At 46.6% G+C, this 17806-nt stretch overlaps 1 protein-coding gene across 1 annotated transcript in view; it reads right to left on the bottom strand.

The window, feature by feature from the left end:
- The window catches only part of IQGAP1 (IQ motif containing GTPase activating protein 1), a 188812-nt gene extending 171374 nt beyond the window's left edge, over window positions 1-17438 (bottom strand). Inside the window, exon 1 of the mRNA XM_069766114.1 lies at window positions 17234-17438. Within this exon, the coding sequence (XP_069622215.1) occupies window positions 17234-17282 (49 nt within the window). The 5' untranslated portion in view covers window positions 17283-17438. The remainder of the gene's footprint in view (window positions 1-17233) is intronic.
- Window positions 17439-17806: the final 368 nt, after the last annotated feature.

Consider the following 17806-nt stretch of genomic DNA (forward strand, 5'->3'; position numbering starts at 1 on the left):
GCATTTAGAGGAGAGTTGCGGATCCTCCCTGCTGCACGCTGTTACTTTTTACCTTGTTTTCGCTTTCCATATTCCCTGTAAATTCGATTTGACTTTAATGACTTGTTCCCACAAAAATCTAGTGAAAACCTCTTCAGGAAACGCTCCTTCTTTGAGGAGTTTTTTTTCTGAATCAGCTTGGACGTCTGTCAAGCATTTTTGAAGACTTTTTTTTACTGGCGTTTTTTTCAGCCTTTTTAATTGACGGCATATTCTGTTGGAAGCAGTTTTAAAAGGGAACCTCTCATCAGAAAAAAACACTATTAAGGCTTCTTTCACACTAGCGTCGGAATCGCGAGAGATTCCGACGCTAGCGTTTGCTGCATTGCACAATGGGTGCAGCGGATGCATTTTTCCGGCGCATCCGCTGCCCCATTGTAAGGTGCGGGGAGGTGGGGGCGGAGCTCCGGCCGCGCATGCGCGGTCGGAAAAAGCGGTCAGTCAGGAGAAAAAAACGTTACATGTAGCGTTTTTTGCTCCCGACGGTCCGCAAAAGCACGACGCATCTGTCGCTCGACGGATGCGACGTGTGGCAATCCGTCGCAAATGCGTCGTCAATGCAAGTCTATGAGGAAAAAACGCATCCTGCAAGCACTTTTGCAGGATGCGTTTTTTCTGCAAAATGACGCATTGTGACGGATTGCAGAAAACGCTAGTGTGAAAGTAGCCTAACCTGCAAATATTAATCTGACCGCTGCCTGCACTTTGGTAAATGCTGCGGGGAGAAAATGGACTATATTCCCCCCGGCAGCATTTGTCTCCAGACACAGGGGCTGCGCTGGTTCAGTCATTGCTCTGAGAATACACACCAGCGGCTGTAACCGCACCCCGACCCTGACTGACACTGGCTCTGTGTTATGGCCAGATGTTAGGACCGGGAGTGCGGTTACAGCAGCCACTCACTATACCCAGAGCGGTGGCTGAACCCATGATGCCCCCGTGACTGAAACCCTGGGGGGATAAAGTATATTTTCTCCCAGCAGCAATCAGTTAAGTGCCGAGGTTAGTAACGCTATAAACCTGCAGATTTGCCCAATATAGCGTGCTTTTCTGGTGACAGGTTCCCTTTAAAACTGCTATCCACTTTCTTTTCTCCAACCAGGCATGAACATATGAACAGCGAGCTGTTTTTCTATAGAAATTAATAGGGATATTCTTTTTGAGAGTGTTGGGTGCACTTTTTCCATATTTTTAGGAGCGGATCTTCTCACGAAATTCCAAACAAAACGCTCAATGTAAACATTCCCCGAGGACTTTTCTGTGACTTTAATACTGATAACCTGTCCATATTTCCTAAGGAATAGAAGACCCCTATTATAGAAGACAGGTCCCTAGTTAGCTTCAAATGTGAAATGTTGCCTCTATGTGCCAATATCATATCAAATTAGAAATAAACGCAGATTTTTTTTCCCAAGAGTTTTGTACTATCCAACGAAAACGTAAGAAGGTGTCGGTCATTTTCTGGCTCATACACATGTCAGAAATGTCCAGCAGGTCAGCAGATAATGACATCCTCCTCAGTTATATCTTACAGACCCCCGGTGTGAAGTCACAAGTCTGGTCTTGGAGGAGATACATGACTACAGGAATCATTTTGGGGCACAAGCCAGACATTTCTTGATAAGGCAGAAGGAAACTGTGACAACACTGACAGATTACATCATGGTTTTAAGTAAATAAGGACGCTTGAAAAAGAAGTTTCTCTATAATGAAACTTAAAGGGGTTGCCCACAAAGCTAAAAAGGGTTTCAAACTGAAATTAAAGGAAACCTCTTTGACTGTCCTTAAAGGGTTACCTGTTATGACCTGGTGGTAAGGACAATAAAGGACCTGGTGGTTAAGAGCACACGGAATGACCTGATAGTTACTAATAATATAGGACGAGCTCTGAGACGTGGGAAGTCTGCTGACCGCAATCCCTAATCCTATCACACACACTAGAAATAGCCGTGGATTGCTCCTAACGCTCCCTATGCAACTCGACACAGCCTAAGGAACTAGCTAGCCCTGAAGATAGAAAAATAAAGCCTACCTTGCCTCAGAGAAATTTCCCAAAGGAAAAGGCAGCCCCCCACATATAATGACTGTGAGTAAAGATGAAAATTACAAACACAGAGATGAAATAGATTTAGCAAAGTGAGGCCCGACTTACTGAACAGACAGAGGATAGGAAAGGTAACTTTGCGGTCAGCACAAAAAACTACAAAAAGACCACGCAGAGGGCGCAAAAAGACCCTCCGCACCGACTCACGGTGCGGAGGCGCTCCCTCTGTGTCCCAGAGCTTCCAGCAAGCAAGACAAAAATCAAAAATAGCAAGCTGGACAGAAAAATAGCAAACCAGAGAAATACAAGCAGGAACTTAGCTTCACCTGGGAAGACAGGTCACAAGAACGATCCAGGAGAGAACTAGACCAATACTGGAACATTGACAGGTGGCATGGAGCAATGATCTAAGTGGAGTTAAATAGAGCAGCCAGCTAACGAATTAACCTCGTCACCTGTGGAAGGAAACTCAGAAGCCGCAGCTCCACTCACAACCACCAGAGGAAGCCCATGTACAGAACCAGCCGAAGTACCATTCATGACCACAGGAGGGAGCTTGACAACAGAATTCACAACAGTTACCCTCATCTCCATAGATGAATATAGCACCAGCAAGACAAGAATCACAAATTCTGGTGCTGACCACCAAACCAGGCAGGAGAGCTGGATTTATCTGCTGACACAAGCGACTGAAAAAAGGAAGAGATCTTTTGTAAGTAGATGAATGTGGCGAAATCTCCGTTATTGCCATCCCACAGTTTGGGTAAAAGTTGAGTCTCACTGTAATGACCAATTCACATACTTGGGATTTTAGCAGCCGTTCTGTGCCACAGTTGTCACTCCATTCACTCACATTCTGTCTCCAATGCATGTGAATAGGGCTCGTTATTCCCCTTACATTTCTTGGTGAAATAACAGAGGAACATGACAACACAGAGTTGTATAAAAAGATGTCAGAAGTGGTGATTGCTCACCGCCAAGATCAATGTTACTCTAAATGGAATTATTTTTACATAATAATCGCGAGTGTGGTGTGTTACTCACTTATGTGACTAAAAACTCACAGAATACGACCACAGCAGCAATAAAACACAAGAGTGACAACTAAAAGAGCAGAGAGGCTACCACATGCCTCAAAGGTGAACACTTCGGGTTCAGCACCTAATATTGCCGCCTCGTATAGGGCACAACAGTGCCCTATAAGTCAGTGACTAAACCCATTCGATTATCATCTGCTAAACCCACGACCATTTAATGTGCATGGAGTGTAAGATGTCTACATGTCTGAGCCTTTTATTTTCAGGAGAGATAAATAACGGGGTGTATGACAGTGACTTAAGGTGCATTTACCCTGAAAAATGATCGTAATAAATATTCTTAGGAACTCTTAATCCATGATATTCTGTGTAAACAGGCTGCCGATCTCCCATTGAAGGAGCAAAACACTGGTTCATAGGGTGAAATGATGCTTTATGTAGAATAAAAGATTATCTTTCTAGGCGGTGGTGAGAAAAATGGCAGCCTAGGCGCACTAAGCGATTACAGATCGCTTAGTGCTCAGGAGTTACCTCGGTCTGCCTGTGTACACAGGCTATTAATCGACTACCAAATGTTAAAAGCTTACTGATAGGTGGTCAACCAGAGCCACAGGTCGGTTCACGTAAACAGACCCTTGTTCCAATCGCCCCATTCAGAACACATTCAGATGCGCAATTAGCGGTCAGAAAACTAAAGTATGGTATATGGCTTCACCGCTGTGCTTTACAGCCGGCCCTCACAGTCAGTGCGGGAAGCTGACGGCGGGGGACGTGACAGACACCGGAATGTGAGTATGTACTGGTTTTTTTTTTACATTTACAATGGTAACCAGGGTAAATATCGGGTTTCTAAGCGCGGCCCTGCGCTTAGTAACCCGATGTTTACCCTGGTTACCCGGGGACTTTGGCATCGTTGGTGGCTGGAGAGCTGTCTGTGTGACAGCTCTCCAGCGACTACACAACGACTTAGGCTACTTTCACACTGGCGTTTTTTGCCAGACGTCGCAATGCGTCGTTTATGGCAAAAAACGTATCCTGCAAAGTTGTTTGCAGGATGCGTTTTTGCCCCATAGATTAACATTTGCGACGCATTGCCACACGTCGCAACCGTCGTGCGACGGTTGCGCCGTGTTGTGGCGGACCGCCGGGAGCAAAAAACGCTACATGTAACGTTTTTTGCTGCCGACGGACTGCTTTTTCCGACCGCGCATGCGCGGCCGGAACTCCTTCCCGCACCTCACAATGGGGCAGCGGATGCGATGAAAATCTGCATCCGCTGCACCCGTTGTGTGGCGCAAACAACGCTAGCGTCGGTAACCTCGGCCCGACGCACTGCGACGGGCCGAGCCAGACGCTAGTGTTAAAGTAGCCTTACCAACTATCACGGCCAGGCCGTATCGCTGGTCGTGATCGTTGGTAAATCGTTTAGTGTAACGGTACCTTTAGTCTTTTGACTGCAGACTTGTGAATCCTCATATCGTGCCCACTGCTCACTGTGAGGATTCTCCAAAGCAGGAAGAGGTGGTCATGACTGCAAGTATGCAATTTGCACACTGCCAGACACATTCTGACTAGACATGTCCAGCTTCACTTAATACACATTAAGCAAAGCCGAGGACCGCATGTATGCAAATCACAAACCTGTGGTCACACGCCAGCAGCTTCCAGAGGCAGCGCCAGAGAATTGCAAGTTTTTTAGAGAGTGACTGAGGACTTCCAGCCCAAGGTCAGACAACCCCTTTAAAAAGTACTTTCCCACACTATACCGTTTTCCACCCCAGCAATGGGTGCAGAATATCCTCCCTGCAGCATTGTGAATGACATTTCACAAAATTTCATTTTCCTGCGACAAAGAAAATCCACAGCAAAAATTCAGTAGCGCTGCAGATTAGAAAATCAGCAGTAGTGTCAAATAATACTAGAAACGTCACCTGAGAATTCATCCTTTGTATGTAAGGCTGCTCTTCCGGTGAGTTTTTTGATACTGAAGAATTTCCGCACCTTATACAATTAGGTTAGGCTGGTTTCACATTTGCGTTTTTTGCTGCTGCGTTTTAACGCAAAAAAAATGCATGCTTTTTTTCCCTATATTTAACATTAAAAACACATGCGGTTTTTTTTGTATGCGTTTTGCGCGTTTGACGACGCATGCGTCGCTTCTATGCTTGCGTTTTGTTGCGGAAATGCAACATGTAGTAATTTCTAGAGGCGTTTTTTTGCCGCAAAAAAACGCATGCATTATTTTTGCGGCAAAAAAAAACTTATTGATGTCTATGTAAACGCATGCGTTTTTAAGCACATGCGTTTGGTTGCGTTTTTTAACGCATGCGTTTCCATAGAGAAAAACAAGTCTACACACTGATAAGCCACCCCCCACCATCAAGGTGATAAAGGGATCCAAACCCTAACCCATCAAGGTGATAAAGGGATCCAAACCCTAACCCTTCAAGGTGATAAAGGGATCCAAACCCTAACCCTAAGGGTACCGTCACACACTGCCATTTCGATCGCTACGACGGTACGATTCGTGACGTTCCAGCGATATCGTTACGATATCGCTGTGTCTGACACGCAGCAGCGATCAGGGATCATGCTGAGAATCGAACGTCGTAGCAGATCGTTTAGAACTTTCTTTTGTCGCTGGATCTCCCGCTGGCATCGCTAGATCGGTGTGTGTGACACCGATCTAGCGATCTAGCGATGCGATCTAGCGATGCGTTCGCTTGTAACCAGGGTAAACATCGGGTTACTAAGCGCAGGACCGCGCTTAGTAACCCGATGTTTACCCTGGTTACAAGCGTAAAACTAAAAAAAAACAAAGAGCACATACTTACATTCTGGTGTCCGTCAGGTCCCTTGCCGTCTGCTTCCCGCACTCAGTGACTGCCGGCCGTAAAGTGAAAGCAGAGCACAGCGGTGACGTGCTTTCATTTTCACTTTACGGCCGGCAGTCACTGAGTGCGGGAAGCAGACGGCAAGGGACCTGACGGACACCAGAATGTAAGTATGTGCTGTTTGTTTTTTTTTACGCTGGTAACCAGGGTAAACATCGGGTTACTAAGCGCGGTCCTGCGCTTAGTAACCCGATGTTTACCCTGGTTACCCGGGTACCTCGGCATCGTTGGTCGCTGGAGAGCTGTCTGTGTGACAGCTCCCCAGCGACCACACTACGATTTACCTACGATCATGGCCAGGTCATATCGCTTGTCGTGATCGTAGGTAAATCGTATAGTGTGACGGTACCCTAACCCATCAAGGTGATAAAGGGATCCAAACCCTAACCCTAACCCATCAAGGTGATAAAGGGATCCAAACCCTAACCCATCAAGGTGATAAAGGGATCCAAACCCTAACCCTAGGGATCCAAACCCTAACCCTAGTCCTAACCCTAACCCATCAAGGGGATAAAGGGATCCAAACCCTAACCCTAACCCATCAAGGTGATAAAGGGATCCAAACCCTAACCCTAACCATTTCTATTTATAGTGGGTTTTCTAGTTGATTTTTACGATTGGCAGCTGTCACACACTAAAGACGCTTTTTATTCCAAAAAATATTTTTTGCGTTACCACATTTTGAGAGCTACAATTTTTCCATATTTTGGTCCACAGAGTCATGTCACACGCCCTCTGTAGTCCCATTGGCGGTGTCTGGATCTTGATTTTTCTCTTGTGAAATTTCTCATCATGCTTTTAAAAAACGCAAACGCGGTAAAAAACGCATGTAAACGCGTAAAAACGCGGCTTTTTTTTACCGCATACGAAAACGCATGCGTCTAAAAAATGCAGCGTTTGAACAGGTTTACATGCGTTTTTTTTTCACCACCTGCGGATGCGTTTTTAACGCTGCGTTTTTTAACACAAATGTGAAACTAGCCTTACATGCGTTTTTTTTCATTGGTTTTTGGCTTTGCTTTTAAAAACATTATTGATATACTTAGGTGTGGATTATAAGTTTTCTTTTAGGTGTTGCTGCTGTGGAAATGCACTATAAACGTATGTGTGTTTTTTTACCTTCAGATTTTCCGCACCTGATGCAAGTCTATGGGGAAAATCTGCACAGAAAACTCAGCGCAACCGCAAGAGAAATTAACATGCTGTGGATGTGAAACTCAGTTCAGATCAGTTTACACTGAGTAAAATATAAGCACAGTGGGTAGGAGAGATCTATAAATCCCATCCACTTTGCTGAAACTGTAAGACGCAACATTTTTGACGCAGCGTCAAAACGCACAAAAATCACATCGCAGTCTAAAGGGTCAATTGTGCTGTAACATCAATGTATTTCCACAACAAAATCCTCAGATTTCACTGTGTGGTCCTAAAACTAAAAGTCCCAAGACAATGTCCCCACATAGGCCATATGCACACATTTAGGTGAGTTTTTTACCTCAGTATTTGTAAGCCAAAACCAGGAGTGGGTGATAAATACAGAAGTGGTGACGTGTTTCTATTAGACTTTTCCTCCGATTGTTCCACTCCTGATTTTGGCTTACAAATACTGAGGTAAAAAACTCACCAAATACTGAACGTGTGAAAGTGGCCAAGGGTATGTGTCCACGTTCAGGATTGCATCAGGATTTGGTCAGGATTTTACAGAGGTAAAATCTGCACCAAATCTGCACCTGAGGTCACCGGCAGGTCACCTGCGTTTTTCACCTGCACCTGAGGTCACTGGCATCACCTGCGTTATTTGAGCATTGTAAGGAAATGCTGCGTTCTGAAAAGACGCGCCGCATGTCCGTTTCCGCGGGTCTGCCGCATGCGTCTTTTAATGCATAGTGGAGACGGGATTTCATGAAATCCCCTCCACTATGCTGTAACATCTGGACGCTGCGTGTTTGACGCTGCAGCTCTACGCAGCATTTCCTGGACGTGGAAACATACCCTTAAAGTTCACTGCAGATCCCAATCCCTATTGTAAATGGCAGGGCAGAAACCAAAGGCAGAAAAATAAATCAGAGAGTGATTCATAAATGACTCCCAGTTTAATTCGAAATTACAGTGTGGAGTAAATTGCAGCTTCCAGCATTCTGCTTGTGTGCACATGATCTGTAGTGCGGCCATTTTGCATAGTTGTGATCCATTTTAATAACATATTTTGCATAATGGTAATTCTAAAATGTTTATGTACCATTACAGCAAAAGACCCAGCATTGTATGTAACATACGTTTGTTGTCCATTGCTTTAAAGACTAAAAAATTCATTTAAATAGAATGCAGAAATCCTTGTATAATGTTACAATAAGCAGAGGTGGATCCACAGCTTTTCTGCAGCACCTATAAGGCTATATTCACACTTTGCGGATTTTGCTGCGGATCCGCAGCGGATTTGACCGCTGCGGATCCGCAGCAGTTTCCCATGAGTTTACATTTCAATGTAAACCTATGGGAAACAAAAAACGCTGTGCACATGCTGCAGAAAAATACGCGCGGAAACGCTGCGGATTACATTCCGCAGCATGTCACTTCTTTTCTGCGGATTTTCAGCTGCTCCAATAGAAAACTGCAGTTGAAAATCCGCAGAAGAAAACGCAGTAAAAACCGCGATAAATCCGCAGTAAAAACCGCGATGGGTTTTCACTGCGGATTTTGCAATTCCGCTGCGGAAAAATCCGCAGTGGAATCTGCAAAGTGTGCACATAGCCTAAAGATGCAACAAATCTTTTGCAAGAGACCAACGTCCCATTTTTTGGAAGTAGAACAGTTGTACTGTTCTCAACAAGTAATACCTTTCTCCGTTATCTACATTGTACTTTTAAGGTTTTGGATATACAGCGCCTTCAGAGAGGGCATGGTCACATCGAGAGGCCAAAGATGGCATGATGCCAATGCTGCAACGCATGATAATGAAGCAAGTTGTAAGAAATCTAAATCCGCTGGACATGCTTGTCATGGGAATTAGTTGGCTGTAGTGCGACTATATTCCCATTCATTATTGGGTGACGTAGCACCGGAATAGTGCAATATCTGGTTGTGCAACTTCTGTCAAGGACAAAACTGCCATGTAGTCCGAGCCTTGGTGTTTTATGCACAATGTAGACCCTTGTGTACAGGGCCTGCAGCGAGGCTCTACAGTGTGGTCCCCGGAGGTGTGGTAATGCGAGTCTAGAAAAAATATATCCTCCATACAGCTCAGCAAAGCACTGAAGTAGTAAAGTACAGCCGCATAGAAGTCTATGTACCCCATGTTACAGCATTGTACAACCGAGGATCATGAGGCAGTAATATGCCCGTGTGCATGAGACCTATAGGGATGTATTCATGAAATAAAGCACCTATAAATCGAGACCGAGATCAGAACACAGTGCATGGTCTGGCCATCAGCATGTCTGCTGCACAGAAATACATGAAGGGTCACACTTGGGTTGGCAGAGCCGACTGCCAGTCCGTGAACTGCATTCTGATCTTGGTCCGATTTATACAACCGACTGACTGCGACCTAACAGAAATGCATATAACGCCTCATTAAGAAGTCCAGATTTCACATAAATGTTCTATCCCCGATTTTCACGTACATAACATATACCCATTATGGTCTATGGGGCTATGCACATGTCCGTGTTTTTTGTGGACCGTGCGTGTCTGTGCAAAATCACATAGACATGTTCATTATTTGCTGGCATGATAGATGAAAAGTACCAATACAAGTCCATAGGTCCATGAAAATCATGAACAGCGCATAGATGGCATCAGTGTGCGGTCCATGATTACTGTTGGAAAGGACAGGAGAAGCTTTGTGCTGTATTTATTCATCCATACGTGAAAACACTGATGACACACTGATGGTAAAAGATGACACACTGTCCAAACACTGATGCCACACTGATGGTAAAAGCTGACACTGTCCAAACACTGATGACACACTGATGGTAAAAGCTGACACACTGACCAAACACTGATGACACACTGATGGTAAAAGCAGACACACTGTCCAAACACTGATGACACACTGATGGTAAAAGCCGACACACTGTCCAAACACTGATGACACACTGATGGTAAAAGCAGACACACTGTCCAAACACTGATGACACACTGATGGAAAAAGCTGACACACTGACCAAACACTGATAACACACTGATGGTAAAAGCCGACACACTGCCCAAACACGGATGACACACTGATGGTAAAAGCTGACACACTGTCCAAACACTGATGACACACTGATGGTAAAAGCAGACACACTGTCCAAACACTGATGACACACTGATGGAAAAAGCTGACACACTGACCAAACACTGATAACACACTGATGGTAAAAGCCGACACACTGCCCAAACACGGATGACACACTGATGGTAAAAGCTGACACACTGTCCAAACACTGATGACACACTGATGGTAAAAGCTGACACACTGTCCAAACACTGATGACACACTGATGGTAAAAGCCGACACACTGCCCAAACACGGATGCCACATGAAGCAGAGGCCTGCATCCCAGCTTCACTACAATGATGGAACACAGACTGTGCTCGTTCAAACGAGTTTATAATCTGACCGTGTGTGCCACGGACCGCCCACGAAGAGAATGCAGACCCATTAAAGCCAGTGCACATGGTCGATTTTTCACACACTGACAGTTTGGGTGAAAAACAATGGCAGCACACACTTCTTTGGTCGGATTTATGGACCAGAACAACACATACAATGCACCGTAATTACAGCAACAGCACCCGCCCAAAATGTGCCCAAACAAAGTGGCACACACAGACCAGTCACATCAGCAATTTGTGACTGGACCATTTTTCAATACGACCATGTGGACCCGGACGTTGTCTGGAAACAACTTTGGGAACACTTTCCAGCTGGCGTCACACAAGGATGTTTAGCTCTTCAGCTATGAAGTGAACATATGGTTAAAAGGAAAAGAGCTGGAAAGAAACGCTTCTACTCCTCAGTCAAGACGCCATGTCGGCCATCTTCCCAGCAAGCTGCATCAGAGTCTGGGAAGCTGGAGGGATGTTAATATATTGTCTGGCATTTGGCTTCATGGATAAGATTTAGTGCGCGCGTTTCATACAGCTTAATCTACGGCTTATCCTCAGGTAATAAAGTCTCTGCACCTGGGATCCATACGTGACTCAACATATCACTCCATAATAAAGGAGACTACATGAGACTTTCTCTACAGAATAATAAGGCGACTTTGCTGTGATTGCAAATTCATCAAAAAAAGTGACAAAAGGTCTGTAACTGAATCCCTAAAAATCAGACAGTGCACTCCATCAGTCCAGCCAGGATCACCCGGGTCGCCTGGTTTACTGGATCTAGTATTTTTAGGCTTCATCCAGATCTGCATTTGTGTATCCAATAAGAGCCTCTATCGCGGACATCAAAAGAGGCAGGAAGAACACTGTGCGGCAGCTGCACTTCTGGAAAAATGAAGAACACCATTATGGAAGTCCACAACGAGCCCCATTATAGGCAAAATGGTCTGATGGGCGGCAGCGGCGATCTCCATGCGATGGACCCAACAGTGCTGCTATCTGAATCATGCGGACTTTACCGAGCGTCTGCTTCGGCTATCAGCTGCGGATTGTACATGAACAAATCTGCACCTAAAATTCACAATTTTGCCCCAGGTGAATCTTTACATTTTTTTATTGAATCAAGCTATTCTACTACTAGATTACCAGCTATATAAGAAGTATTATGAGAAAAACTTCACTAAATATATACAACGGTACAAGTCAGATTAAAGGACAAGTGGAACAGATTTTAGTATGGATATGCACAGCATTGGGTGAAATCTAAGGTATATCTAGGGGGTGGGGGGAATCAAACATGTTGCAGAATTAAGGAGAATCTGTCACCAGGTTTTTGATATGTAATCTGAGAACAGCATGGTATAGCGGAAGAGAGCCTGATTCCAGGTATGTGTTCCACTAGGTTGTGTTTTGCTGATTCAATACAACCAATGTTTAATCAGCAGGAGATTATCACTACGGGACAACTGCCCTCATGCATCCTAGTCCAACCTCACACCCAGCACTGATTACCAGCTCTCCATCACAATACAACGTACACAGACAGTGTTGGACTAGGGTGCCAAGGGCCCACCGGTAACCAATTCCAGAGCCCCAATTTTCAACTACATGTAAATGTGACATTATCCTCAATCACAAATTTATATAACAATGAACTGGGTAGATAGATAAATGAATAAGATGCCGCCTTTTTCTGTGCATAGTGATGCAAATATATTGTGCCAAGTAGTACGGTTCATATAAGAGGAAGGTGGCTCACCAGAGGGTTCTCCTGTGGACCAGTTCAAGCCTGTACACAGAAAGCTGTGGTGTGGATGAGGTTGTACACAGATCAACAACTAAACTCTGCTAGATCTGCAGCACAAAAAAATGATTCTATCATAACTGCTGCACCCAGTAAACTAAGTGATCTATCGCTAGAATCAGGGTTTCTGTCCCTACTTCATGCTGCTGTCAGTTTACACAGCAGATTCCTTTAAAAGCTGCATCATACCCCCAATCCAAGCTAGGCCGGTGTCACACTTGCGAGTGCAATGCGAGAAACTCGCGACAGTCTCTCGCATCAATAGCCGGCACTGTCGCCGTAACTCGGGACCGGGGCGTGCGGCTACATAGGAATACAGGCAGCCGTACGCTCCAGTCTCGAGTGCAATGCGCGAGTTTCTCGCATTGCACTCGCAAGTGTGACACCGGCCTTATACTGCCGCAAAAACACAACATGACCACACGGTGTGATTCCAAGAAAGATGTCACCAGCTCTTCCTACAACTGTACCATCTCAATAAATCCACATAATACAGTCATCACATGACGTAACGTTAGGTGCCTGCAACAATCCGGAGGAGCAGTCACCCCCCATCAGCGGTGCAGTCTGGGTGTGCCCATCTTATTAGTTGCATTCATAACACCTTTGTGCCGATCAGTGTACAGAAAAATATCATTTATAATAATAAAATCATATATTCAGCTATTGAAGACTTTAAGGCCACATTCACACCATCAGTATTTGGTCAGTATTTTACATCAGTATTTGTAAGCCAAAACCAGGAGTGGAACAATCAGAGGAAAAGTATAATAGAAACATATGCACCACTTCTGTATTTATCACCCACTCCTGGTTTTGGCTTGCAAATACTGAGGTAAAATCCTGACCAAATACTGACTGTGTGAATGTGGCCTAATACGGAGGTCAGCAAAAGTTTTGACAGCGGCCCCTGGATGTGACCCCAGTACTGAGCCCCGTAGATATACACAGACCTTAGTGGACAGCCGAGGGTTCCTGTATACTCTGATGTGACCCCATTACTGAGCCCCGTAGATATACACATACACACAGACCTTAGTGGACGGCTGAAGGTTCCTGTATACTCTGATGAGACCCCAGTACTGAGCCCCGTAGATATACACATACACACAGACCTTAGTGGACGGCTGAAGGTTCCTGTATACTCTGATGAGACCCCAGTACTGAGCCCCGTAGATATACACATACACACAGACCTTAGTTGGCGGCAGAGGGTTCCTGTATACTCTGATGTGACCCCAGTAATGAGCCCCATAGATATACACATACACACAGACCTTAGTTGGCGGCAGAGGGTTCCTGTATACTCTGATGTGACCCCAGTAATGAGCCCCATAGATATACACATACACACAGACCTTAGTGGACGGCGGAGGGTTCCTGTATACTCTGATGTGACCCCATTATTGAGCCCCGTAGATATACACATACACATAGACCTTAGTGGACGGCCGAGGGTTCCTGTATACTCTGATGTGACCCCATTACTGAGCCCCATAGATATACACATACACACAGACCTTAGTGGACGGCTGAAGGTTCCTGTATACTCTGATGAGACCCCAGTACTGAGCCCCGTAGATATACACATACACACAGACCTTAGTTGGCGGCAGAGGGTTCCTGTATACTCTGATGTGACCCCAGTAATGAGCCCCATAGATATACACATACACACAGACCTTAGTGGACGGCCGAAGGTTCCTGTATACTCTGATGTGACCCCATTACTGAGCCCCATAGATATACACATACACACAGACCTTAGTGGACGGCCGAGGGTTCCTGTATACTCTGATGTGACCCCATTACTGAGCCCCGTAGATATACACATAGACCTTAGTGGATGGCCGAGGGTTCCTCTATACTCTGATATGACCCCAGTACTGAGCCCCGTAGATATACACATACACACAAACCTTAGTTGGCGGCAGAGGGTTCCTGTATACTCTGATGTGACCCCAGTAATGAGCCCCATAGATATACACATACACACAGACCTTAGTGGACGGCGGAAGGTTCCTGTATACTCTGATGTGACCCCATTACTGAGCCCCGTAGATATACACATACACATAGACCTTAGTGGACGGCCGAGGGTTCCTGTATACTCTGATGTGACCCCATTACTGAGCCCCGTAGATATACACATACACACAGACCTTAGTGGACGGCAGAGGGTTCCTGTATACTCTGATGTGACCCCAGTAATGAGCCCTGTAGATATACACATACACACAGACCTTAGTGGACGGTCGAGGGTTCCTGTATACTCTGATGTGACCCCAGTACTGAGCCCCTGTAGATATACACATACACAGACCTTAGTGGAAGGCGGGGGGTTCCTGTATACTCTGATGTGACCCCATTACTGAGCCCCGTAGATATACACATACACACAGACCTTAGTTGGCGGCGGAAGGTTCCTGTATACTCTGATGTGACCCCAGTACTGAGCCCCTGTAGATATACACATACACAGACCTTAGTGGAAGGCGGGGGGTTCCTGTATACTCTGATGTGACCCCATTACTGAGCCCCGTAGATATACACATACACACAGACCTTAGTTGGCGGCGGAAGGTTCCTGTATACTCTGATGAGACCCCAGTACTGAGCCCCTGTAGATATACACATACACAGACCTTAGTTGGCGGCAGAGGGTTCCTGTATATTCTGATATGACCCCAGTACTGAGCCCCGTAGATATACACATACACACAGACCTTAGTTGGCGGCAGAGGGTTCCTGTATACTCTGATGTGACCCCAGTACTGAGCCCTGTATACACATACGCACAGACCTTAGTTGGCGGCAGAGGGTTCCTGTATACTCTGATGTGACCCCAGTACTGAGCCCCATAGATATACACATACACACAGACCTTAGTTGGTGGCGGAGGGTTCCTGTATACTCTGATGTGACCCCATTACTGAGCCCCGTAGATATACACATACACACAGACCTTAGTTGGTGGCGGAGGGTTCCTGTATACTCTGATGTGACCACAGTACTGAGCCCCGTAGATCTACACATACACACAGATCTTAGTTGGCGGCTGAGGGTTCCTGTATATTCTGATGTGACCCCAGTACTGAGCCCCGTAGATATACACATACACACAGACCTTAGTTGGCGGCAGAGGGTTCCTGTATACTCTGATGTGACCCCAGTACTGAGCCCTGTAGATATACACATACACACAGACCTTAGTGGACGGTCAAGGGTTCCTGTATACTCTGATGTGACTCCAGTACTGAGCCCCATAGATATACACATACACACAGACCTTAGTGGACAGCCGAGGGTTCCTGTATATTCTGATGTGACCCCATTACTGAGCCCCGTAGATATACACATACACACAGACCTTAGTGGATGGCCGAGGGTTCCTGTATACTCTGATGTGACCCCATTACTGAGCCCCGTAGATATACACATACACACAGACCTTAGTTGGCGGCTGAGGGTTCCTGTATACTCTGATGTGAGCCCAGTACTGAGCCCCATAGATATACACATACACACAGACCTTAGTTGGCGGCTGAGGGTTCCTGTATACTCTGATGTGAGCCCAGTACTGAGCCCCATAGAGATACACATACACACAGACCTTAGTTGGCGGCGGAGGGTTCCTGTATACTCTGATGTGACCCCAGTACTGAGCCCCGTAGATATACACATACGCACAGACCTTAGTTGGCGGCGGAGGGTTCCTGTATACTCTGATGTGACTGCTGACGCCTCATCCAGTCCTGGTATTTATGTTTCCCATGTATACATATATACTCACACACACCCTGTATATATACACACATGTACACTGTATATAAATTCACTCCTGGCTATTCACTGTGGACAGTCACAATCCTATACACCGCTCATGACCAAGAAGTAGGAAGTGACAGGCCGTCTTCATTTTGCGCTCCCCTGCTGCACAGTGCCTATATACTATACGCTATATACTGGTGGGGCGGAGCAGCGGCATTTCCACATTAACCCTATATTCACTGTGCAGCTTAGGACACATCCTATGGGGCCCACTATAAGCACATGTAGTGGGCATCCGTTGTTTCGCGTGACTGGCAGGAGAGCGGACCCCTGCCTACTACCAGACTGCAGACTTTCCTCCGTTGTCCCTCCTGGGAGTTCTCTATGAGAGGACCACTGGATGTCACTACTTGGGGGGGTGTCTTTAGTCTGACACCGACCAATGAACATGTATGGTACCAGACGGTAGACACGCCCTTTTGGCAGTAAAGGCTGGCGCCCAGATGTCAATACGCTGGTGCATTTCCAGGAGGGCGAACACTGGGATGGCGCAATGCAGGCTGCGCCTCCATCACTGGGACACATCAGCAGAGGTGGAAAGGTGACAAGTGCTGGGAGATAGCAGAACTAGTGGCCAGTTCCGAGCATCTAGTGGCCAGTTCCGAGCATCTAGTGGCCAGTTCCGAGCATCTAGTGGCCACATGACTTTTCTGCAGCAATAAGAACTTTATTAGATTTTACAGAAAATACTGCAGAGGAAAGGCACTGCCAGAAAACTGCTGGGACTAGTAGTGCTGCCAGCAGCTCGCACACACCCACTCACGGGCCACTTACTGAAGTTTGTGAGTGGCGCCCTCTCCCCTGTAGGACGCGTGTCCCCTACACGCGCTGAGCGAGGACACTTCCCCGCGGGGAGACATCTCCGTGGCAGGAAGCGCCTCGCACCCCTAGAAGCGATCACAGATCCCACCCCAAACAGCCCCCCACAATGTCAGTCTGCAGGCCACCGGCGCTGCACGGGTTAACACGCCGCCTTCTAACTTACAGCCGTAGTGAGGACGGAGGAGCCCGTCCACATCATCCGAGGAGGACATGGTGACCGCTGCCGGCGTCTGGGTCCGATCCGACCGGTTCAGTTCCACCCGATGGAGAGAAGGGGAGGGACGGTGAGAAGGGCAGCGAGGACACGGACACAACTTCTCCGGAGGTGCGGGAGCCTCCTCGGTGCCTGAGACGGAGCAGCCCGGGTGTGTCCGCCCCGCCCCCGCTATCCGCAGCCAATCACAGCGCGCAGCCATTCACACAGGCAGCAGCCAAACGCGGAGATCGTCACCACAGCCTGGCACAGGTCCTGGCACCGCTCATCCGCTCATCTACCAGTACTACCACAGCCTAGCACCACTCATCTACCAGTACTACCACAGCCTGCCACTGCTCAGCTACCAGTACTACCACAGCCTGGCACATGTCCTGGCACCGCTCATCTACCAGAACAACCACAGTCTGACACCACTCATCTACCAGTACTACCACAGCCTGGCACCACTCATCTACCAGTACTACCACAGCCTGCCACTGCTCATCTACCAGTACTACCACAGCCTGGCACCACTCATCT

The sequence above is a fragment of the Ranitomeya imitator genome, chromosome 4 (assembly GCF_032444005.1).
Source record: "Ranitomeya imitator isolate aRanImi1 chromosome 4, aRanImi1.pri, whole genome shotgun sequence".
In the NCBI taxonomy this organism is placed as follows: domain Eukaryota; kingdom Metazoa; phylum Chordata; class Amphibia; order Anura; family Dendrobatidae; genus Ranitomeya; species Ranitomeya imitator.